At 42.1% G+C, this 24,151-nt stretch overlaps 2 protein-coding genes across 7 annotated transcripts in view; one reads left to right on the top strand and one right to left on the bottom strand.

Annotated features, from left to right (window-relative positions):
* Positions 1-8,431, bottom strand: part of MBTD1 (mbt domain containing 1) — a 66,908-nt gene extending 58,477 nt beyond the window's left edge. For 2 of the 6 annotated variants that reach the window (XM_077776905.1, XM_077776906.1), the window contains exon 1: positions 8,322-8,431. The gene's annotated coding sequence lies outside the window, so the exon portion shown is untranslated. Of the gene's footprint in view, positions 1-3,239; positions 3,339-7,385; positions 7,450-8,036; positions 8,269-8,321 lie in introns of those variants that run through there. The other 4 variants (XM_077776904.1, XM_077776901.1, XM_077776902.1 and 1 more) reach the window with 4 other exon arrangements.
* Positions 8,432-8,792: 361 nt separating this feature from the next.
* Positions 8,793-24,151, top strand: part of UTP18 (UTP18 small subunit processome component) — a 38,002-nt gene continuing 22,643 nt past the window's right edge. Inside the window, exons 1-8 of the mRNA XM_077776853.1 lie at positions 8,793-9,047; positions 9,144-9,299; positions 10,677-10,789; positions 11,847-11,945; positions 15,245-15,312; positions 18,135-18,223; positions 19,885-20,010; positions 20,116-20,290. Of these exons, the coding sequence (XP_077632979.1) occupies positions 8,793-9,047; positions 9,144-9,299; positions 10,677-10,789; positions 11,847-11,945; positions 15,245-15,312; positions 18,135-18,223; positions 19,885-20,010; positions 20,116-20,290 (1,081 nt within the window). The remainder of the gene's footprint in view (positions 9,048-9,143; positions 9,300-10,676; positions 10,790-11,846; positions 11,946-15,244; positions 15,313-18,134; positions 18,224-19,884; positions 20,011-20,115; positions 20,291-24,151) is intronic.

The following is a 24,151-nucleotide window of genomic DNA, read 5'->3' as shown; positions in this document are numbered from 1 at the left end:
TGTTTTTCTGGGTTGGAGAGAGAAGATTTTCATGAGTTGAGACGTTCCGATTCACATTATTTTTTCCAATAGTAGTTCTGTCTGCATGTAGTCCACTCCTTCCTGTTTCTATTTATTTCATGGTCAAGGGTTCCTCGTTCCAGTACACTCCTAAGTTTACTTTCTCTTTCTTTTTCTGAGTATTAATTTCTCCTCTTCCTTCTTTCTCTTCACTGCCATGTCCCCACTTCTTCCCTATGAAGCGCTGGTTACTTTCAAACTCTTCCCTGGGGCTAAAGCTGTGAACTACCAAATTTCAAACCTGTGTTTAGTATTTTGGAACTTAGTTGGATTCTTCTCTTTTAGAAGTGCTACTCTGTGCTTCACCTAAGTCTTCCATGGCCTTAAACTCTACCACTGGACCCATTAAAGCCACTAAGCCTTCTCTCTCTCATTCTTTACATCCGCAGGACTGAGCAGAAGGGGCTCCTGGAATCTGATTATTTCCCTTAGAGGTAATTTGAAGACTGTGGTAATTTTTAAATTACGCTGGAGGCATGGGTGATGTGTGACAGACATGTGCTCTTTGTTGGCTTTATAAAGGCTTAGAGAAAGGTGGGTGGGAAACTGGATCAGGCCACTGCCACTCTTCTCTAAAACTGAAGTCTACACATGCATATTTACTACTTTCTTAGATATACTGGTTTTGTCATGTTTTTGAAACACTTGTCATTGTCAGATGCACTTTTTGTATCACCAAACAGTTTTCCAGAGGAAGTCTCCATGTTTATCTAATTTCGTTCAGAAGTACATTTCGCTCTCTGAGAGTTTATTTGTGAATCCCACAATAATCCTTTATTGGACTGTTCTTACTAGTGATCTGTAAAAAGGTCTATTATGATGAAGACAACTAATACACACAGGATGCTCAGCACGTGGTAGGCACATTCTAGGCACTTGATGCATAGTAATGCATTTAATCCTCATAACTGTTATTACTCCCATTTTACAGATGAGGAAGCAGAGGCTCTAACAGGCTAAGCAGTTTGCCCAAGGTCATACAGCTGAGAAAACTCTAGCAACATGAGTCAAGAAAATAATCTTAAACCTATTGTTAAATTTTAACCCGCTTTCTCTTTCTTCCCTTTAATTACTGTTGTTAGCTAACTTCCATGAACACAGATAACAAGGATCTAATAAAACTATTTCCAGTAGTGTGCCTTTTTTAACACTCTGCTCTTCAAAACAAAACTGAAAATCACATTTGGTGTCTAAGACCTTGAGTATAAGGTGATGGGCAACTGCAGGTAGGGGAACCTCATTTGGTATTTGGGCATATAGGATAACTCCTTGCTTAGCACAGAGGAAATCAAGATATCTAAGATTCATATGCTGAGTGACATAAGCCTAATCAGAATCATGGAAATAGATTCTAGGTGAAAAAGGTAAAAGAATTAAAAGTACTTGTGAAAGGAGAGCTATATTGGGAAGAGAAAGACACTGCTGTAAAGGACCCTGTTTTGGGGGCATTTTTACCATGGTGTCACATTAAGTGCATGTTACTCTTATAAAAGTAAAAGTCAATTTTTATAAAGTGCAAATTACCTTCTTAAAATTCATTAAGCTGATTAAATGGAGCGACTGATGATATTCGGCACTGGCAAATACATGTATGAAACAGCCCTGATATACCCTTGATAGGAAGGAAAATTTATGCCATATTGACATCATTTGTTAAGTCTTAAAAAAAAAAACCACCAGTATTCCTTTTGACCATGTAATTCTACTTTTTGGAATCTGTCCTTCAGAAATACTCAAAGGACACGAGACTGTGTGGAAAGAGGTTTCTTGCAGCACTAATGTAATAGTGAGAAACTGGAGGCAATCTAACCGCCAGTAGGGAAATAAGTACTAATAGGTAAAATACTGAGGGGAAAAAAGCAAATTGCACATAGGAGTGGCATGACTCAATTTTTATTAAAAGAAACAATGTATGCTGGTATATACACAGACTGATAGCTCTATGTCTGTTCATATATGTGCTTAGGAAGACCCTGGAAGAACAGCTACACTATTAACACAGCGAGGAAAGGGATGGGAGGATGATTAACTTTTCTATGGTTTTTATCTTCCTTTTCCTCTTTTTTTTTTTTTTTTAAAGGGAGGGGAGGGGACAGAGGGAGAGAGAGAATCTTAAGCAGGCTCCATGTTCAGCATGGAGCCCAACATGGGGCTCAATCCCACAACCGTGAGATCATGGCCTGAGCCGAAATCAAGAGTCAGAGGTACAACCAACTGAGCCACCCAGGTGTCCCCATTCTCCTTGTTTAAACAACAGATGTGTAGTACTTTTGTAGTGTAAAAATAAAAAAAGAAGTTTCTGTAGTGACAAAATGTAAGGAAGAGTGACAAGTCACAGCAGAATTTCATTTCCCTACTGTAACTGTCACCCTGATAAACCTTCCTCCCCATAAAAATCTACAAAAGAATTATAAAACTTTTCTAGGAAAAATTTTACAGAAAATATTTGAGATTCTAAATGCAAGCAGAGATAAATATACAGCTAATTAACAACATAATTTCAATATGAATAAACCCATTGTAAGTTAATCAACACTCCATTATCCAAACAAATAGGGTACAGTAGCCCACCTAATTTTCTGGGTTTTGTATTTAGTCATTAAATGTAAACTTCCTAAAACCTTGCATTTGAAAGTTGTATGTGTGAACTCACAAAGTTAAAACTAAAAGAGTTAAGAGATCTATGGTAACTGGACCCAGTAGGCACTCGAGAGCTATTTAGCTCTTGCTGGTTTTCCTCATTCTGCCATCATGATGAAAGGCTGGTCTGGCATAGTGATACAATTCACTGGCCTAAACAAATGCATTTATTCTTTCTCAGCTTACTATGAGGAGGAAGATAAATGGTGAGGATTTGGGATTACTGGGTTTCTGTTTTCCACAAGTTCAATGTGAAACAATAAATTCATGTCAATGATACAATCAAGAGGACACCGAAACCAATAACATACTAAATAACCTTCTTAAACTGAAAAGTACCCTGTGAATAACAGGAGAGGATAATATTCTACATCCAACAGTGAACAAAAGGTAGCTTTTTTTTTTTTTTTGGATAAGTAAGAAATACAAATGTCTATATTTTTAGGTTCAAGTTTTGGTTCTATCACTTAAGACTTTGGATGTAACAATTACTTTGGTCTCAGTTTCTCTCTCTTCTAAATAAGGAAAACATCACTTACCACACAGGAAGAATGTATGATTTAATAAAATAATTCACATGAATGGGCTTTCAGTTCTTCAGAAGAAAGCTAGGAATCCTTAAGTATGAACCTGAAAAGCTAATTAAAAATAAGATGACCATGTCAAAATTAAGTATGAAACACAGTAGCCAAGAGGGTCTTTGATATCATTCATTACCAGCTGTCTATTCTACCACAAATAACAAAATCCATACTCAAGCTAGGACTGTAGTAAAAATGCTGTTTGAGTAATCAAATGAGATCATTTATTAATATGTAAATACAGCAAAAAGTAAGTTAAACAGATTATTCAGCATGATGTTGATTTGATACAACCCAAAAACACTCATGTAGGGGCGCCTGGGTGGCTCAGTCGGTTGAGCGTCAGACTTTAGCTCGGGTCATGATCTCAGTTCGTGGGTTTGAGCCCTGTGTTGGGCTCTATACTGACAGCCCGGAGCCTGCTTCAGATTCTGTGCCTCTCTCCCCCTCTCTCTCTCTGCCCCTCCCCTCCTAGTGCTTGGTCTCTTTCTCCCAAAAATAGACATTAAAAAAACTTAAAAAAATCAAACAAACACAAAAACAATGATGTAAAAGGATATTCTCTTGGTGTTTATCTTTTGAAAATGTATCTAAAGCAGGTTGTACAAAAGATATATTATCACAGAACACTAATAACGATTAGATATTAATAATGATACAACTAAAGTAGGATTAAAAACATTTGTGTGCATTAGGGGTTATTTCTTTGGTGTAAAAAATAATCTGCAACTAGCTAACTGAAGGTTTGAGGTCCAAAAGTAAAGCAATTAAGAGGATATGTCATCCAGTATTTATTGAGCAATGTAGATAAATCATTATGCTATGCAACAGAAAAACAAAAAGTTTTAGATTTACTATGCATATCCTACACAGACTGCCAACTATGGAGAACAAGAAATAGCTGAGAGAGCAAGAAATCACTGAGTTAAGTATACTGCATACAATCTGTTCCATGAGAATAACAGTAATAATAGGTAAGAGTGAAAAAAAAATAATAAAAGGGATTTTGGGAGGATATCTTAATACTTTATCATTCAAAACACCTTAGAGTTTCTTATACACTGACTGGTTTACAGAGACATTGGGATTGAAGTAGCGCTGAAGCTCGGCTCACATTCAGGTGAGAAAGATGAAGACTGAAGAGGTTAAGCAATTTAAGATCACAGGCCAAAAGCGGCACTGTGAGAGCCTGGCCAGTTTGCCAACTTTGTCTAGAGGCTCATCTGTACGACACCACGCTCTAAGTTATCAATACTGCAGTGAGAGCTAGAAGGGAGCTCGGCAATATCCAAATATTCCCTAATCAATCTGATAAAAAGTTTCTGGGGCATGCATTAAAAACAGTGTCCTAGGAGCCACTGCAGACCTACTGAATGCTAACCACCAGAAGAAAGGTTTTGTATGGCTGCAAGAGCCACAAGAAGTGGTTTTAATGACTAGCTAAGCCTGGAAAGCACTCTTCTATATACGCATGTCCAACACGGCAGACTTGGGGCTATTCACACTACTTAAATCCAGGTAAAACACCGGGTCCTTCTGTTGGACTAGTTACCATTTAAACGCTCGACAGTCACATGTGGCCAATGGCTGCCATACTGCACGGCACACGTAGAAGACATTCCTATCACCGCACAGAGTTCTACTGGACAGTGCTGATTGGAGACCAGCCCTTCAACTGTGAGCATGAGCAAACAGGGACACAGGATCTTGTCTGACAAGCGCTATGAGGCTGGTCGGTAGCAGAACTGAAACACTAACCTAGACTGCAAGGCCTCTTACTGTGTCACTTCATCCTGCCTCAAATCAGCCTTTATTCAAATGGGAATTATTTTTTTTTCCCACCCTTGCTTCTCGGTTCCTTTTTTCCACCATTTCTTCTTGGTTCCAGCAAAGAAAAGAGNGTGGGGGGGGGGGGGGTTCATTAAAAAATCAGAATTAAATCTAAACCGATCTGCAATTTTTTTTATATAAAACTAAAGGTAGTGTCTGACAGCTAAGAATACTCTTGTGTTAGGAGGCATAGCTCAGCTTCCTTTAACCATTTTAACTCCTTCCTCTTCTATGGACTTGATGTTTTTATCTTTCCCTGGGACTTGAAACTCTGAAACTAATGTTACCTTTTAACTAGCTCACCTTAAAATTATAAATGTGAAAAGGTTACATCTTATTCAGCAAACCGTTTTAAAGATGAAAATTGAGAAATAAGGAGCAACCAAAAAATAGTACTTGTCTAATTTTAGAATGTGGTCACTCAAACCACTGAGCACTGTTGGCTTTCAGTAATCTAGTGGTTTCCTATTTATGACATTAATATGTTGTTTTCACTTGTAACATGCAGCTCTACCTTCTTTTAACTACTATGTTATATTTTCAGTCAACTGGAGGGACTAGAAGGATCTGAAATGCAGGAAGACTTAGACACTAACAACATGTAACCACCCATTAAAAAAATACAACAGTGTCTTCTTTAAAAATAAAACCAGTTGTTCCTGTCTAGTATGTTCAGAATGCAAATGTGTCCGAAGTCAGTCAATTTAAGTCATGATAGTTCATGTTTAAAGCAAGCAGGGAAGTAACTTGGGACTCCATAGTAATTAAAACTTTAAAGACAGAATTACACAGCTCTGTCAGCTTTTTTTCAGCACCTAGTATTCATTTCCATGTTAAATTCTAGGGACTACAGTTGGATGAAATAGATGTCAAACTCTACTTGGATTAAACTAAAAACCAAGATTAAAAATTGGATTGTTAAAAAAAAAAATGGCCCGATGTAAGATACTTATGAACAAATACTTATTCAAGACAGTTTTGCCATAATTTGCAAGGCACCCAGAAGCCCTGAGATGGGGTTCTATATAAATAGAAGTTACTTGTTATTCAGAGGAGATGGTGGGGAGAAAAAAAAAAAAAAGACAGCTATTTTCTTTCTAAACACTCACTGGTGCTGAGGTAAATAAATAAAAAACAACAAGCAGTCTAAGTAAGCATGGTGGAGCAAAGCAAGAGTCTCTAAGTCAGGAGAGGGGGAGAGAGAAATGTTGGTTTCAACATTTCAAACAGGAGCCTGGGAGTTTAAAAGGAAATTTAAGTTCTGGTTTTTAGACCAGACTCATTCCTTTTCTACATTTTATGTTGTCTTGACTCCACTCCACTGTATGAGTAAGAGGAAAAACAAGTGCCCTGAAGATTCTAATGCGAGCAACACTACTTCTGGGGGCAGCACAGCTCACCAAAGGAAGGGCAGCATTAGAAAACCGTTAACGGACAACAGCAGAAACTGAACTAACTCCAACTCCTGAGTGATAAACGGCATGTGCGAATGTAAGGAATATAAAAGCTACTGCAAACTGTAAACAAATATGAAATTGCTCCAAAAATTTCAACTCTCATTAAAAAACTGCGCAAGAAATTATGATAAAGAAAGAAATGAGAGCATTGCGAAGGAGGGGCCCAGAGAAAGGAAGCCCCGTTGGAAGGGAAGACATAGGTCAAAGGGAGGAGGGGAGAAGTGGTTCTGACCACGTCTGTACCAGATGCTTCTAACAACATCACTACTATCCCCAAAGGCAATCTGAGGAATCCTTAGGGAGAGTGATTTAGGCAACAAGCAAATGGGCTTTGAGAGAGCAGAAATACAGAGAATGGAGCTGAAAATTCTAAATACAAAAAAAAAAAGAAAAGAAAAAAGATACACTGGTGAGAGAGAGAGAGAAGAGCCATGAAATCCCAGACTGTAATTCCCAGGCTTCCCGTAGAAAAAGATCAACCATCCTCAGCCACGCAAGCCAGCGCATCTGAAAAATGACCCAGTGAAGTTTTCAGCTGGCCCTCGCTATCTCCCAAACCCTCCTCCCTCCACTTCCCTGCTGTTCCTTCCTGGCGCACAAAATATAGGCCAATGAGCGGTGGGTGGGTGAGGAGGATGTGAGACAAAATTTGAGAAGTACAAAAGGGAGCGAATGAACAAGGACAGGAACGAGGCTGGAGGGTCTAACAGGGGCAGGCGCACGACGGTACGAACGACTGGAAAGCCGGAAGGGCTTTCCCGGGCGGCAGGGAGCGGTCAGTGCTGGGAAGGGTTTAGGCAGAGGCCAGGCTACCTACCACTTGTCACAGAGGCTGCACAGGGGACGGCTGCTTGGGGTGACCTCTAATGTCTCTTCCGACTCTGAAACGTTAGGATTCTTATTTCACAAAAGAGAACGCAACGGTCCCCGAAGCCCATCGACCTAGGACCCTTTTACACCAGCGGCCCAGGCGGCTGCTTTCCCAAAACACCACTCCCACCTCGCCCTCCCACACGTGCCCACCCCGCCCCCTTTCACTATTTCCACCTCCACGTGCGAAATGCCTCGCGGCACTCGCCCCGGAGGGGACAGGCACCTTCCCCCGCAAAGCACCCCAATCTAGCGCCCTCACCCCCCCAACCCCCCGCCCCGGGGCCAAGTGAGGACTCCACTCTCCCACCCTGGACGGCTAAAAAAGGGAAAGTCTCAAACCCAGTTTCCCTCCCCCCACCAGGCAGGACTGAAGGGGGAGGGGGGGCGGGACGCAGAGAAAAACTTTCTTCTAAAATTTTTCCTCCCAAGAGTGAAGGGAGTAGAGAGAACCCCGCGGAGTCCGGGGCTGAGGGGTGGGGGGAGGGGAAGCAGGCCTGGGAGCGGGGTCAGGGAGCTGCAGGGGTTCCTGGGGTCGGGGAGCTGCAGGCGTCCCCCCCACCTGGCACACAAAGCGGCTGCCGCGCTCGGCTCTCACCAGATCCTTTGTGTTTTCCATCAGGGCCTCATGGGTAGGGGTTGTCCGTGCTCCCCGGGCCCGCGGCGCCCCCTCCCCGAGCAGGGGGCAAGCGCCTCTCCCCAGGACTACGGCGACTACAGGGGAGCCCCCGCTGGGCCCAGACCGGTGGCGGCTGCGGCAGCCCCCGGATTTCCCCCCTTTAACTCGGGTGGCCCCAGGATATCAACAACATTAGCATAGCCCTCCCTCCCCAGCGCGCCTGCGCCGTGACCCGCGCCCCGATTGGCCCACTTCCCTACATACCCTCCTCTCTCTCTCCTCCAGCGTGGGACCCTCTGCAGGCTCCGTACTCCAAGGGCCGTACCAAGACGAAGGGGTGGGAAAGGCCACCGCGGCTCGTGGGAAGTCGAGTGGTTACCAAGTCAGGAAGAAAAGTAGAAGTTTCATTCAGTCATCCCACTCTATACTCTGGCTTTCTCGTGCTCCCTTCAATCAGCTGCAGCTGCGAAGTTGTGTTGGAAAGAATTTTCCACTCCAGTCACGCCGCTTCCCCCTCCACCCGGAAGATTGGTCCTCCCGGAGGAACTCCCCTACGGGGAGGGGTCGGGGAGGGGAGTGGGCGTTACGTAGGGAGAGAGTGTCGGTCACGTGCTAACAGGCCGCGCAGGCTCCTTCCGACGCCGCGGGGCCTCAGCGGCCGCGGAGAGAGAACCGTCTCGGCGCACGCGCAGCGAGGTTCCACGTGAGCGCCTGCGTTTCTTCTCAAACCCAACGATGCCGCCGGAACGCAGAAGCCGAACGAGACCGGACCGGAGAACCGGAGTGAGGCCGGACCGGAAGAGCCGAATGAAGCCGGACCGGAGAGCCGGAGCAGGGCCGGGCGGGCCGCCCCGAAAGGCTGCTCCTTCATCCCAGCGGAAACCGCCGGCCCGGCCGAGCACAGCGGCCGCTGCGATCGCAGTCGCGGCGGAGGAGGAGAGACGGCTCCGGCAGCGGAACCGCCTGACGCTGGAGGAGGACAAGCCGGCCGTGGAGCNCTCAGCTGGGAGGAGACAAAGCCTTTCTCCGCCCCCGGGACAGCCCCCTGCGCCTGGTATCCAGCAGGCGCTCTACACGTAGGTTTAGCCAACTGCCGGCGCGAGCGTTTTTCGCGGCTCACCCCCACTGTCCTCGCCTCCAAATCAGCGTTTCTTTCCTCGTGGTCGTTCGATCCCTTGCCCCAGTGACTTGCCGTGTTGCGGGAGTTGTGGAATCAGAATTCGTGGGCCTGGGCCCGGGAGTGTGCGTTTTAAAAGCTTCCCAAGTGATTGACTAGCCAAGTTTTGAGAATGATGTTGGGGACCACCACGTGCTTTTCCTGGCAGTGAAAACTCTTCATTCTTTTTATCATCTCTCTTTATCCCTTTTGCACACTTTTTTCCAATCACTTTTTTTTTTGCACACTTGGAATCATCCCTTTTATGCTGTAACTGGTTTTTCTTTCAAGATAGGGAGTTCCAAGGATTGTTTTGGCAGTGGAGGAGACGCAGCAACGGCCAAAACCCGACAAAAATCTCTGCTGTCTTGGAGCACGTGTACTAGTATCAGAAGAAGATAAAATGCAAAAAAGTCCGTGCGTGACATGTGCTGAAGAGAAAAAGAATGAAAGTATTAGGGAAAGGAAGATGCTTGTGTGCAGAGGGAGAGGCCTGTGAAATTTTACATACGATGGCCAAGCAAAGCCTCACAGAGAATACTGAGTTTGGGAAATGACACTGCCGAGTGACCAGGGTCAGTTGATTGCCAGAACCTCCTTTGGGTGCTCATGGGAGAGGCTGCGGAAAACTAGTTGGGAGATAGAGAACTGTTCCTGGACAGATGCTGGCAGCGGGGGACAGTTGTATAGTCCCGAAAAGGGACACTGTGCGTGAGGTGGGATTTGTTGGGCTTTGAAGGATCATAGGCTGGTAATAGACCAGAGAGAAAGCAAGTGAACGTGTCTAATGTGGTCTTTGGGAAAGCTCAAGCTCACTTCTGGGAGTGTTCAGTGGTCTAGGTTTAGATTTGACAGCCAAGTGTAAGCTTTCTTTCTTTCTAAGTTTTTTTAATGTTTGTGTACTTTGAGGGAGCTAGTATGAGCAGAGGAGGGGCAGAAAGGGAGAGAGAGAATCCCAAACAGGCTCAGTGTGGTCAGCCTGGAGCTGGACACTGGGCTGTATCCCACAAACTGTGGAGCCGGATGCCAGGCTCGATCCCACACACCGTGAGCTCATGACCTGAACTGAAATCAAGAGTCGGATGCTTAAGCCAACTGAGCCACCCAGGCGCCCCTCAATCCCGTTATTTTTGATGGTAGTCTGTCTCTGGTCCTGTGATTTCTGTAGTTCCCGGACTTTTCCTGCTCCTTTTCTCCTCTGTCAATTTACCTTTTGTTGTTCTTGTCTTACTTGGTCTTTGCCTTTCAGCATGTCCGTGCTCTCATCCTACCTGCCTGTCCAGCTTATGGTGCCGTTCTGTAATCTCTGCGTTTTCTGTTCTGTCTCCAGTATTTGCTGTGGGAGCATTCTGTCCCATTATTTCATCAGAGGCCCTACCAAGCATTCTTACTGGACATCTAACTGTAAGATGTGTGTGTCTGCTGAAAAACTCAGAGCTCAAGGGCAATTTTGTCTTCTCTAGGTTCAAGTACAGGAAGACTCAGGTGACTCAGAGGTGGAGAATGAAGCAAAAGACAATTTTCTATTTCAAAAGAAGCCAGTTTGGGTGGATGAAGAAGATGAAGATGATGAAATGTAGGTTGCTGAATTTTTCTTCCAGAATCCCCCCTGTGTATTTTTAAAATTAACTTGCAGAATTAAAAGAAGCTTTCTTTACAAGTTTGTGATTATGTGAAGATTTGAAAAATACCATAAAGCAGAGAAAAGAAAAGGTCGTTTGTGATCCCACAAGCGAGGGAGAACCAGTTAACATGCTGGCATTCCTCTCTCCAGCTTTCTTCTCGAGTGCGTCGTATGGAATAGCCAAGGAAGCACAGTGTCACGTTTGAGTTTGCCTTCTTATTTGGCCAGTTCCTAACTGACCACGGGCAAGTTTGGAACCTGCCTTTTCTCTTTTGGATGGAGGTAATAATGGTAACAATATCAGAAGTCTCTTGAGAATAAATGAAATAGTATGTATGAAGCTCTTAGCACAATGCCTGAAACAAAAGGCTAGGAAAAAAGCACATAAAATACATACTTAAGTAATAAATGAGAACGTATTGTCTTGCAAGCATTTCTCCTCACCTAACGAGTAAAAACCTTTGTAAACATTTTAAAATAGATATCGTATACTCATTTGGTGAATTAATTATAATTTATCAAGACGTTATTGTTGGACAGATAGGGTTACTTATTTTTCCCTTAAATTCATGTTGAGACATATTTTTCTGCATAAATCTTTTTCTGCTTTCTCATTATCGAAGAAAGATTTTTTGAGCTAGAATTACTTAAAGAGCATACGCATGAGTAAGGCTCTTGATAAATACTGCCAGACTGACCATGTGGTTCTGCCAACAAACCTTCCTATTGAAGGTGTCCATTTTGCTCCATTCTTATAAACGATGCTTATCTTTTGCCAATTGTGTAGGAAATATGTACTTAATTCATATTGAGAAAACGTTGTCATTAATTGGTATTTTTCAGAGCATTCTCTGTTACGTGTGTTTATCTTTTTAAAAAAAATACATGTGTATGTGATATTCCACACCTTACAAATCTTCATCTGTATTCAGTTAAATGTGTTTTCAAATTATCAAAGGCAACAGGTAGTTAAAATGTCATTTAAAGTGTACTCTTTCGTGTTTTACAGGGTTGACATGAAGAACAATCGGTTTCGGAAAGATATGATGAAAAATGCCAGTGAAAGTAAACTTTCAAAAGACAGACTTCAAAAGAGACTTAAGGAAGAGTAAGTGTCCTTTTCCATGTGATTTACCAAAATGTAATTATAATTAATAATTTATTTGGATTCACTGAGTCTTTGGCTATAAAAGCTCCTTGGGTAATGAGATTCCTTTTTTTTGTTGTTAGATTTCCTTTTTGAAGATAGAGCATTGCTGTTGGATTAAGTTTTCGTATTTTTATTTTTTTAAGTAGACTCCAGTGTAAAGCCCAACATGGGGTTTGAACTCATGACCCTGAGATCAACACCTGAGCTGAGATCAAGAATCAGACACTTAACTGACTAAGCTACCCAGGCACCCCAAGTTTTAGTTTTTTGGAGGGAGAAGGATTACAAGTACAAAAAATTTTGGAAAAACTTATAATCCCACTACCCACATACAAGCAGTGATGATATTGTTTATTTGCTTGTTCATTTCTGTATGGTAAACTATCTCATTTCTATAACTTCTAGGCTTTTAGTTGATCAGAGCTGGGAAATATACATATATTTTAAAATCATGATTTCATCTTGATTCTTCCATTTCCAACTTACAGGTCTTCAAAAATATTTTAAAAATTAAAAATTTTTAGGAGCACCTAGCTGGCTCAGTCGGTAGAGCACGTGACTTTTGATCTCAGGGTCATGAGTTCAAGGCCCACTTTGGGTGTAGAGCTTACTTTTAGACAAATAAATAAAAATGAAATCTTTTCTTTATATTGGCAACTTTTTTATATATGAGTACAGGTTCATGTCTGTAACGCATTATCATTCGTTTTTTAAAGTAGACTTATTGAAGTATAATTTACATAAAGCAAAATTCACCGTTTTAAAGTATCTTTGTATGAATTTAAAACACATATAGTCACGTAAATACCATAACAATTAAGATAGGAAATCATAGGGGCGCCTGGGTGGCTTAGTCGGTTAAGCGTCCGACTTTTACTTAGGTCATGATCTCACGGTTCGTGGGTTCGAGCCCTGCGTCGGGCTCTGTGCTGACTGCCAGCTCAGAGCCTGGAGCCTGTTTCAGTCTGTGACTCCCTCTCTCTCTGACCCTCCCCTGCTCATGCTGTCTCTCTCTCTCCTAGAAATAAATAAAAAATATTAAAAAAAAAAAAAAAAAAAGATAGGAAATCATGATACAGAACATGGCCATCACCACAGAGAGGTATCTTATATTTCTTTGTAGTCAACCCTCTCTCTTCAACTTTTTTATTTAAAAACTATTTTTTTATTTTAGAGAGAGAGAGAGACAGAGTGTAAGCAGGGGAGAGGGACAGACAGAGAATCACAGACATGCTCCCCGCTGAGGGTGGAGCCCAAAGCGGAGCTAGATCCCACGACCCTGGGATCATGACCTGAGCTGAAATGAAGAGTCAGCCCCTCATCTGACTAAGCCACCCAGGCACCCCTCTCCTCAACTTTTAATTCTCTAGTGCCTGACAATCACTGATCTGTTTTCTGTTCTTACAGATTTGCCTTTACAAAATATCATATAAGTGAAATCACATTGTAGATAGTCTTTTGAATCTGTTAAATCCATTTAGCGACTCTGTTATTTTAAATACTACATTTTTCAGCTTTGGAGAAGGTCTTTTCAGCTTGAGACCTTTTGTTTTGATTTGTTTGTACTTGAGGTTTTTTGACGTTTATAATTCCTTTAAATACGTAAATATACTTGTATTGGCTGTTTCAAAGCCCTTCTTTGCTAATTCTGTCACTGCTCTCATTTCTGTTATCTTTCTATTGATTGATTTTCCTTATGGTTATGGCTCATGCTTTTCTGCTTCTCTGCATGTTCAGAAATTTTTATTGCATTTTCAGCAGTGTGATGTTAAGTTGATCAGTATCTGGATTTTGGATTTTGCTTTTAATGATTGTTGAATGAGTGAGTGTACTTATTTTGAGGAGAGAAAGAGAGTGAGTAAGAAGGAGTGGGGCAGAGAGGATCATAGACTCCATGCAGTCAGCACAGACAGAGCCCGATGAACTGTAAGATCATGAGCTGAACTGATATCAAGAGTCAGACGCTGAACCAACTGAGCCACCCAGTGCCCCATTTTTTTTTTTTTAATGTTTTTAAAGTATTTATTTACGTCATCTCCACCTAATGTGGGGCTTGAACTCACCACCCCAAGTTCAGAGTTGCATGTTCTACTGACTGAGTGAGCCCTTGGTGAGTGCTTTTAATGGATTTGTCCTGGCAGACAATTAATTGGCTTGGAGATAGTTTGATCCTTTCAGGGTTTGTTTTTAGCTTTCTTGCAGAGTAGCATTTACTCTGGGCTGGTTTAGCTCCATCTCTTTGCCATCTCTACTGAATGCCCTGAGTTTTCAGTAAGGACCTTCCCTTGCCTGGTTGGAACTCAGGTGTCTCCTCTCTGGTGCTGGGAAGCTTACAGCTCCGTGGTAGTCCTTTGCCTGACCCCGTGGAGTTTCATCCTGTGAATGTGCAGCTTAGTATTCAGCAGAAATGTCTGTGGAAGCCTGTGCGGATTTTTGGAGCTTTTTCTTTTTTCTTCTGTTGTCCACTGCCCCTCAAATTGCGGTTGTCTTAGCCCCTCTCCAGTCTAACCTTTTCTCATTGGTTCTGTGCCAGGGTCTCAAAAAATTGCCTTCAGGATAAAATCCTGGGATGGCTGAACTCACCTTGTTATTTCCTTTCTCAGGGATCATGGTCCTGTGTTGCCTGTTGTCCAGTTTCGGAAAACAGTTTCATGTATTTTGTCTAGTTTTCTAGTTCATAGCCAGTAGGCTGAGTTGGGTGGGTTTGTCTATATTTCCACATTCAGCAATTGGAATGACTCCCTGTAGTCTTCCAGAAACCAGCCCTTCAGACTATGCTTCTCACGCTTCTCGAGCTTACTTTTTCCGTGAAATGCTCCAGTTTTATTCAGAGGATAGGAGATTGTGTTTTGTATATTCTTACCAACTGGTCATTTTCTTTCAGGTGTGTTTTGTCAAGCACTCTATTTCTGTAGCATTGGTTTATAATCACACAGAGTTCTTACCTAGTCCCAAGATCTGAGATGCATTGATATGAGCAAGTGAGCAACCCTGTGATTAGACAAAATTAAGTAACAAATACGTGTCCAGGTGTCCTATATCCAAAGCTGGTTTGTATGGGTAGAGGTTCACGGAAGTTTCTCACATGAGCAAGTTGGGACTATAGTGTGAGTAGCCCTTCTGTTCTTACAGATAATAATTTCCTTGGCAAAGATTCTGTACACTCTCTCCCGGGTAAGCTAATCTATACCATTTAAATCTCTCAAGCTCTATGAACATTTATTAGCACAAAATTTCATTTTTATATTTTTGCTTAGATTCCAGCATGCCATGGGGGGAGTACCTGCTTGGGCAGAGACTAATAAGCGGAAAACATCTTCAGATGGTGAGTATTGATATCTCTTTTTGAGTTAGTAAATACATCTCTGTTCCTGATCTGTTATTTGAACTTTCTCATGGGGCTCGTTAAAACCTGGTGTTTCCAATGTCTTTTTTTTTTTCAAACCCCTTTAAATGTCTGGTTTTGAAGTCTACCATTTCTCTGAGGGAAGCCTTTCTGCAGTAGCGTAAGACTTAACTGCATGTTCTTTGTGGTACGGACGGTAATGGATGAATTTTATGATGTTTCATTTTCAACAGAACTATATTGTGTTATGGTATTAAGGAAAGAGCCCCTTCTGAAGACGCTGGCAGCCAATCTAGCTGTCTGCCAGGAAATGGGGTACGTAGGGAACACATGTCAGGTCAGCTCCAGATGATTAGTCCCTCTGTAAAAATCTATTTTTCAACTCCAGGTTTTAAGTTTGGTTTGGACCATAACTGCGTTCTCCTCTTTGGATCCTTGAATTTAGATATTACAAATAGGGATGGCTTACCAAGATTTGAGTTGTGTGCTTGGAGTTACACATTTTAGACTTGGAATTGACTTAGGAAATCCTTTAGGGAGTCCAGAGTATATCCACGCACATAACGTAGGAGCTTTTTCCTTAGCATCCTCGATTTCTGATGAGCTCCAATTGGATTCCCACCACCTCTCCCTCCCTCCTTCCCACCCCCGGCGTCCAGTCCTCAGGATACTCCAGTATAGGGAGCCCATATAAAGAAGCAGCTTCCTGTGTGATTCTGTTAGAAGACTCAGTCTGTTGTCAAGTCAGAATTTACGTTCTTGTTTCCAGCCAGGTGCTTTCAGAATCGAAGGAATCTTAGTGGTGTAGCCTGACTTTATCCACAACAAGAATCTTTTCTACAACATCTGTTAGATTTTGTCTCTTCTTCAACATGTCAGATAATGTGCTCTTTACTGGACTGTTTCTTCCTCTTTAAGAACTAATTGTTAGAATTTTTTTCCAATTTTGGGGCACCTGGGTGTTTCATTCGGTTGAACGTCTGACTCTGCAGCTCAGGTCATGATCTCATGGTTTATCAGTTCAAGCCCTGAGTTGGCCTCTGTACTGACAGCGTGGAGCCTGCATGAGATTCCCTCTCTCTGCACTACCCTCCCCCACACTGTTGCCCCCTTGTGCACACGCTCTCTCTTAAGAGAAGTACTTTTTAAAATTTTATTTATTTTATTTTTAAATGTTTTTATTTCTGAGAGAGAGCGAGAAAGAGACACAGCATGAGCAGGGGAGGGTCAGAGAGAGAGGGAGACACAGAATCTGAAGCAGGCTCCAGGCTCTGAGCTGGTTGTCAGCACAGAGCCTGATGTGGGATTATACGTATGTTAAATGTTTTTATTTCTTTAATATAATTTGTAAGGGGGGGGCTTCCTGCATTTTTTTGTCCTTTTTGCCTTCTGTACTTTAGTCTGGATATTTTTTCTGATCCGTTTTCCAGACTACTGATTGTCCTTCCATCTAATTTTTATGCATTATTAAAAAACACGCATAAAATTTTAATTTTAACTACTGTATGTTTTAGTTGTAAAGTTTGCTTTTGGTTCTTTTTTTAATAGTCTATTTCTCTGGTTCAAGTCTGAATTTTGTCTTTTATTGTTCTTGAGCATACTAAACATACCCTTTTAAAGGTTTATGTCTGGGGGCGCCTGAGTGGCTCAGTCGGTTAAGTGTCCAACTTCAACCCAGGTCATGATCTCACGGTTTGTCGGTTTGAGCCCCACGTCGGGGTCTGTGCTGACAGCTAGCTCAGAGCCTGGAGCCTGCTTCGGATTCTGTTGTCTCTCTCTCGATCTCTCTCTCTGACCCTCCCCTGCTTGTGCTCTCTCTCTCTCTGAAATAAATAAAACATTAAAAAAAAAAAGTTAACGTCTGAAAAACTGTTATCTAGATCTCCTGTGGAGACTGTCTGTTATTCCTTAGGTTTTCATTCAAATTACCTTACATTGTCATTATTGACCTCATTATATTTCATTGAGTGTTGGACACTGTGTGTAAAGAAAATAGTATTGTTTAATAAGAGGGTAAGGATCTCTGTCTCCAGAGAATGCGTAGTTTTGTGTCTGGGTAGAGGCTGGGTGAGGGGCACTAGCAATCCCACACCATCTCCAGTGAGAGGTGGTAAGAATTCAAAGCTGTGTTTCAGTTTATGGAGGATTTTCTTATAATTCTTTAATTTCACCCTTAATCCTTGGTGTATGTGGCCTTGTATGGCCCCTGCCTGAAGCCTGGTGGTTTACTAGACTCCCCTCAGAACCTCAGAGGGCTTCTCGTACTGGTTTTGCCCTCATCCCCATGAGTGTTTTGGAAATACCGCTCAGCTTCTTGGCTCTCTTTGCCAGACACATCAGGAGAAAAGCAGCCGTTAGCCCTCTTTGAAGTTCTGATACACAGTTTGCTGACCTTGATCTCTCATATAACGAAAAGTGCTAATCCTTTTTCATGTGAGTTAAGCTAGATCTGCTGTCTACCTTATTGCCAATTTGGCCTTAATTATGAATTGTTGTTTTTTAATTAAATACTTTAACTTTTATTTTTTTCCATCCTGTTTTAGTTCCTGTCTGTGAATGTTTATCTTTCATTCCTGAGCCAGGCTTTTATTTTAACCATATATATTGAACTCTCTGTCATCCCCCCGCCCTCAAATTTATTTTGCTGTTTTACTAATAAATTGCAGCTTAAATAAAATGATGGAGGTTGGAAGCTGGAGTGGGGGGAGGGGGGAGTTGAAGTTTGAAATACAGATGTTTATGGAAGGTACTGGCCATCTCATTGATTCTAAAGACCAGCCTTGTGGGTTTGTTTGACTTAGATGAAAGTGAAGAGGATGAAGATGATTTGTTGCAAAGGACTGGGAATTTCGTATCCACATCGACCTCTCTTCCTAAAGGAATCTTAAAGGTGAGAGTTAGGGAAGTTGGGCCTCTGCCGCTAATTACCTCTGAAACCCAGTATACTTCCTGATTACAAATGTATGGATTTGTGTTATCTGTCGGATTAAGTGTGTTGCTGTCGTTTAATTTTGTTTTGCAGAAGTGGTCAAGAATTAAATTCTATCCTCAGGGATCTTTTGGCTGTTGTATCTGATTTCTCCTTTTGGGGTTCTCTTCATTTGCACGGGCTCTAGCTTGGTTCCTGCTGCTGTCCTCTCTTACCCCATGCCCTGCAGTAGCTGCACGACTGGTTTCTCACTTCAACTGTATTCTTCCTGTTCTTTCTTTAGTAGTAGCCACAGGGGTCTTCTAAAAGTAAAACCTCAGTCTTGTCACTTTTCATTGCTTTTTGAAAACTTCTGAGTTCTTTATCACGTCTGTACTGCCTTCCATAATCTCACATCTGCCTCCATCTGAAACTTCATCTCAGAAGTTTTCCCCTTATTCCCTACCTAAGTTCCCTAGGCCTTCTTTCTGTTTCTTGAACATGCGAGTACTTTTTTGCTTCACAGCTTTTGCTCTTCTTTCTGTGTGTCTCTTCTTTAAACACTGCGAGTGGCCAACCCATTTGTACCTTTCTGGTTGGATGACACTTAGATCATTCCTGGCTAGCTCCTCCGAAGTGGTGCATGTTAGTTAGTTTCTAACTCATCACTGTATTTGACTTGTTCATTCTGGTACTGAATGCCTACCCAACACAACGATCAAGTTAAATATCTGTTAAGTGACCAGATCTGTCTCCGCCATAGATATTTTTCCCCATTATAAAATGGTGGCATGCTTTAGTTGAGGTAGGGAACCCTATTATGGCAAATCACTGGGAGACAGAGATTGTGTTTTCCCCCCACAGTGTGAAGATGGTTCATTCAGCTCTTCATAGGGTACATTTACCTCCACTGAAAATGCAGTTATCATAAAAATCTAACTTCATTTGTCACAAAGAAAACATCCGTATAGTGATCACTTTATTTTTTATATAATTGAGTTTTAAAAAAAATGTTTAATTATTTTGAGAGAAAGAGCTAGCAAGGGAGGGGCGGAGAGGGTGGTCGGGGGGGGAGAGAGAATCCTAAGCTGACAGCACAGAGCTTGATGCAGGGCTTGAACTCAGGAACCATAAGAACATGACCTGAGCTGAAATCAAGAGTCAGACACTTAACTGACTGAGTCACCTGGGCACCCCAAGATCATCGTTGCTTTAAACTAGGAACCATGTATGGTAAGAGGAGAACGTAAGCTATCCATGCCAACCATAGAACCATGGGGACGATTGCATAGTGCCTCTTATTTTGTGCCATGATTGTGAAGACGCTAGAGTAACAGTTTTAAGTAAAATATCCCTGGAATTCAAAGCCTCCTAGCCTATATGGGTATAGCGTGAGGAAATGACTATATCCTGGTGCTCTAAGACTGTAACGATTTCATCCCCTCATTTGAAAGATGGTAAAAATGGATATTGTATGGTAGAACCACTTGCTAGTTAGTAGTAGAGCTGGGGTCTTCAGGTTACCACTCCAGCGTACTTGCTTCTACATTATAAGCTCTGTTATAATGTTTTCCCTCCACACTTTAAAGAAGATAATGTTAACCTGTTTGAATTGATAAAATTCCAGCTTTATTTTTCCACAGATGAAGAACTGTCAACACGCTAACGCAGAACGTCCCACTGCTGCCAAGATCTCGTCTGTGCAGTTCCATCCTCGCGCACAGGTTGTGATGGTTGCTTCTCTGGATAATGCTGTGTCGCTGTTTCAGGTATGCATTTTTACATGAAGAACTTCCGGTGAGAAGTATTAATTGACTCTCAGGATACAGAGTCTGTGGAAATAACCAAAAGGAATGTTTTGCATTTCCTCATAGGTTGATGGAAAAACAAATCCTAAAATCCAGAGCATCTATTTGGAAAAGTTTCCAATCTATAAGGCTTGTTTTAGTGCTAATGGAGAAGAGGTTTTAGCCACAAGTATCCACAGCAAGGTTCTTTATGTCTATGATATGTTGGCTGGCAAGTTAATTCCTGTGCATCAAGTGAGAGGTAAGATTTCTGTCGAACAGGCAGCCGAACACCCCTCTTCCCTGGCAGATGTAGTTAGTGATGTTTACTATGGATCTGCTGGTGGGCAGGCGTGTGTACCTGACCACCAACTTTCTTCTAAGATGTGGCATTTATCTTTCCCTCTCAATATTTCCTCTTCTCTTCTTTCAGTAAGCATAACTTGGCGATAATGGTGATAATGATAAACGTATTTCTTTTTGTAGGGTTGGTTTTTGAACACTCTTCTCAGTCCTTTACTATAAAACTAAATTAACTCAAGAAATTAAGGACGTTAGAATTGGAAAAATCTCTGACTGGTTAGAATATGCAAACTTATACATGTGTCAACTCTTTCATTGTCTTTTATTATAATTTTTTTAATGTTTATTTTTGAGAGAGAGAAAAAGAGTGTGAGAGTAGGGGAGAGGGGCAGAGAGAGAGGGAGATACAGAATCTGAAGCCGGCTCCAGGCTCTGAGTTGTTAACACAAAGCCTGACACGGGGCTTGGACTCCCAAACTGTGAGATCATGACCTGAGCTGAAGTCAGACGCTTAACTGACTGAGCCACCCAGGCGCCCCAAACTCATTGTCTTAAATGCCAGTTTGAAAAATGACGAATACAGAATTGGTGCATTCTGAAGAATTTTGAATTGATAATTTGTTTCAGTAACCCGATGGGGTTTATAATGTGGGGTCCACAGACTCAAAAATTCTCTGCTAAAATTCAGGGGCGTGCAAAGTCAGATGGGAAAAACAATACATGTTTATTTTCACCAACCTATAAGTGAAGTTTAACATTTCCTTCAGTTATGAAAGTTTTGAACAACTATTATTTAGAGAGAGGGACTGTATGCTTCACCAGAGTGACACACGAAAATGTTGAGAACCCAGATTACTAGTTCAGATTCCAGAAACAGTTTCTGTTGAGTCATTTAGAAGGACAGTTGTTATGAGAGAGATTTTGTTCCAGGTAAACACATAAGGAATTTGACGATTTGGGAATTTAATTAGTTGGTCAGGTAGCCATTTTGACTATAGGCACTATGGTGTGGTGATACCTGAGCCTGGTTTTCTCTTTCTGTGAATTCGAGGGTCTTAAGTATTAAAAGAGGTAATTTTTTATTTTTTAATTTCTTTTTTGTTTTGTTTTTATTTTGATTCCAGTTAACATACTGTGTTATATTAGTTTCAGGTGTACAATACAGTGATTCAACAATTCCATACAGTGTCCTGTGCTCCTCCCAGGTGCATGTCTTAATCCCTATCACCTATATCACCCCTGCCCCGCCGCACCTCCTGTAACCTTCAGTTTGTTCAAGAGATAATTTTTTATAAGCTCCTAATTTAGCACCTGCCACATGGTAAATGCTCAGTCAACGGTACCTGCCGCTATTGTGAGGAGCAGCATACAGTCTGTCTGATGACAGATCACAGCAAAGTCCACTTTCCATCCTGTGGAAATTGGCTGTTCCTTTTCGTATCAATTGCTCATTAGTTGAACTAAAAATCTCATTCACAGATCTGTAAAACGATGTGTATCTGACACCTTTAAGGCATTATATCTTCTTTCTCAAGGCCATATTATAAATTTTATCTGGTTTCTATTTGGAAGGTTCACCATTTGTAAGAAGCAATTGCAGTATTGATATTCGCTTTTATTATCACCTTTTTGAGGTTAAGAATAAAATACCGCATACATATAACTAGTATACTATAAGTTTTGGATGAAAATATAGTTATCTGTCTTAGTTTTCCAATTAATTGCTAAAGTAACTACCTGTCCTTACTTGTTTATAAGTCTGGTATTTCCTTCTGGAAAACACTCCCCTCTCCTGAATTTCCTCAGAACAGCAAGCTTACTTAGGCTAAATGCGTACAGTCTTCTAGCCACCTATGCAATGAGCCCCCTGGCACTTTGCCACACTGGGTTTCTCTGCACAGTGTGAGGGAACTTTGTTCCCTGTTGCTCTGGTGATATGTGTGCCGTCCGTATCCCTCCATGGTCACTTGGTCCCCACCTGTAGGCTTTTTAGTTTCCTCTTGCATGTCTTCCGCCCAGCTCTGTGTCAGTAGGATTGGGTCTGGGGGTCAGGGGTCCCAGCCGCAGCCGCAAACTGCTAGAACCAGCTTCCTTCCCAGTTTCATCGTGTACTGGTGCTTTCCTTATGTTTGCAGCTCTTTCTGTATACTGTAGTCAGAACCTAAGGGTTGCCCAGAATTGGGGATGAGACGGCCCTAGATAGGAACAGGTTCATAGTTCAGGAGGCTGGTCATCCCTGGCAGGAGTAACCCCAGCAATTGGATATGTGTCTGGATTGATTTCCATCGAGGACTACAGGGCACGGCCTGTGGGGCGGGACTAGAGTGGGAGACACCGTCAGGAGGACTGTAAGCCTTCTCGGACAGGCTGTTAGAAGGATAGAAGTGGTGTGTGGGAGCAGCCTTAACCAGCATTTTCTGCTGGGGGCACAAGGGCTCTTCACTAGATTTTTCTAAATTTACTTATTATGATTAATGTTTAAAATTAAAAAAATTTTTTTATATTTATTTTTGAGAGGCAGAAACAGAGCACAAGTGGGGGAGGGGCAGAGAGAGAATGAGACAGAGTCCAAAGCAGGCTCCATATTCTGAGTTGTCAGTACAGAGCCTGACGTGAGATCATGACCTGAGCCGAAGTCAGATGCTTAACTAACTGAGCCACCCAGGGGCCCCAATTTGGTTAATGTTTCCTTTTTAAAAAAAAAATTTTTTTTATGTTTTATTTATTTCTGAAAGAGAGACAGCGTGAACAGGGGAGGGTCAGAGAGAGGGAGATACAGAATCTGAAACAGGCTCCAGGCTCTGAGCTAGCGTCAGCACAGAGCCTGATGTGGGGCTCGAACCCACGAACTGCGGGATCATGACCTGAGCCAAAGTCGGATGCTTAACCCACTGAGTCACCCAGGCGCCCCGCAATTTGGTTAATGTTTTAATTTAGCAACTTAAAATCTTTTCTTTTCTTTTTTTTTTTCATTTTATTTATTTTAGAGAGAGAGAGAAAGCGTGAGCCGGTGAGAGGGGCAGAGGGAGAAAGAGACTCTCAAGCAGGCTCCATGCTCAGCATACAGCCTGATGTGAGGGTCAATCCCACAACTGTAGGTTCATGACCTGAGCCAAAATCGAGTTGGACGCTCAATCGAGTCACCCAGGCACCCCAAACATTTTTTTAATTTTTTTTTCTTTTTGACCAACCAGTATGTTCGAATGGTACAAAAATCGGGTGGCTTAGTTGGTTAAGCGTCAGACTTTCACTTAGGTCATNCACGCTGTCTCTCTCTCTCTCTCCTAGAAATAAATAAAAAAAATACATTAAAAAAAAAAATCAAGTACATAGGAAAGAGTGGACATAAAATGTCTACTCCACTCCATCCCCCTGGCCAGTTGCTTCTCTTCCTCCAGTTGTACCTATGCTTTATGTATCCTTTTTATTAGGCAAGGTTTTTTTGTTTTTTTTTTTAAATATTTTTATTTATTTCTAGGAGAGAGAGAGACAGCGTGAGCAGGGGAGGGTCAGAGAGAGAGGGAGGCACAGACTCTGAAACAGGCTCCAGGCTCTGAGCTGGCAGTCAGCACAGAGCCCGACGCGGGGCTCGAACCCACGAACCGCGAGATCATGACCTAAGAGAAAGTTGGACGCTGAACCGACTAAGCCACCCAGGCGCCCCTAGGCAGTTTTTTAATAAGTTTCCTCACTAAGCAGTCTTGTCGGAGAGCCTCTTATATGGTCAGTCTTAGCGTTTTAGGCATGGAAAAGGAACATGCCCCTTTGTAAATAAGTACGTTGACTTTCTGGTTTATATACTTAGCTCATGTCGTTTCCT

This window comes from Crocuta crocuta, unplaced genomic scaffold (assembly GCF_008692635.1).
Source record: "Crocuta crocuta isolate KB4526 unplaced genomic scaffold, BGI_CrCroc_1.0 scaffold352, whole genome shotgun sequence".
Lineage (NCBI taxonomy): Eukaryota > Metazoa > Chordata > Mammalia > Carnivora > Hyaenidae > Crocuta > Crocuta crocuta.
This window is presented reverse-complemented; position numbering and strand designations above follow the sequence as displayed.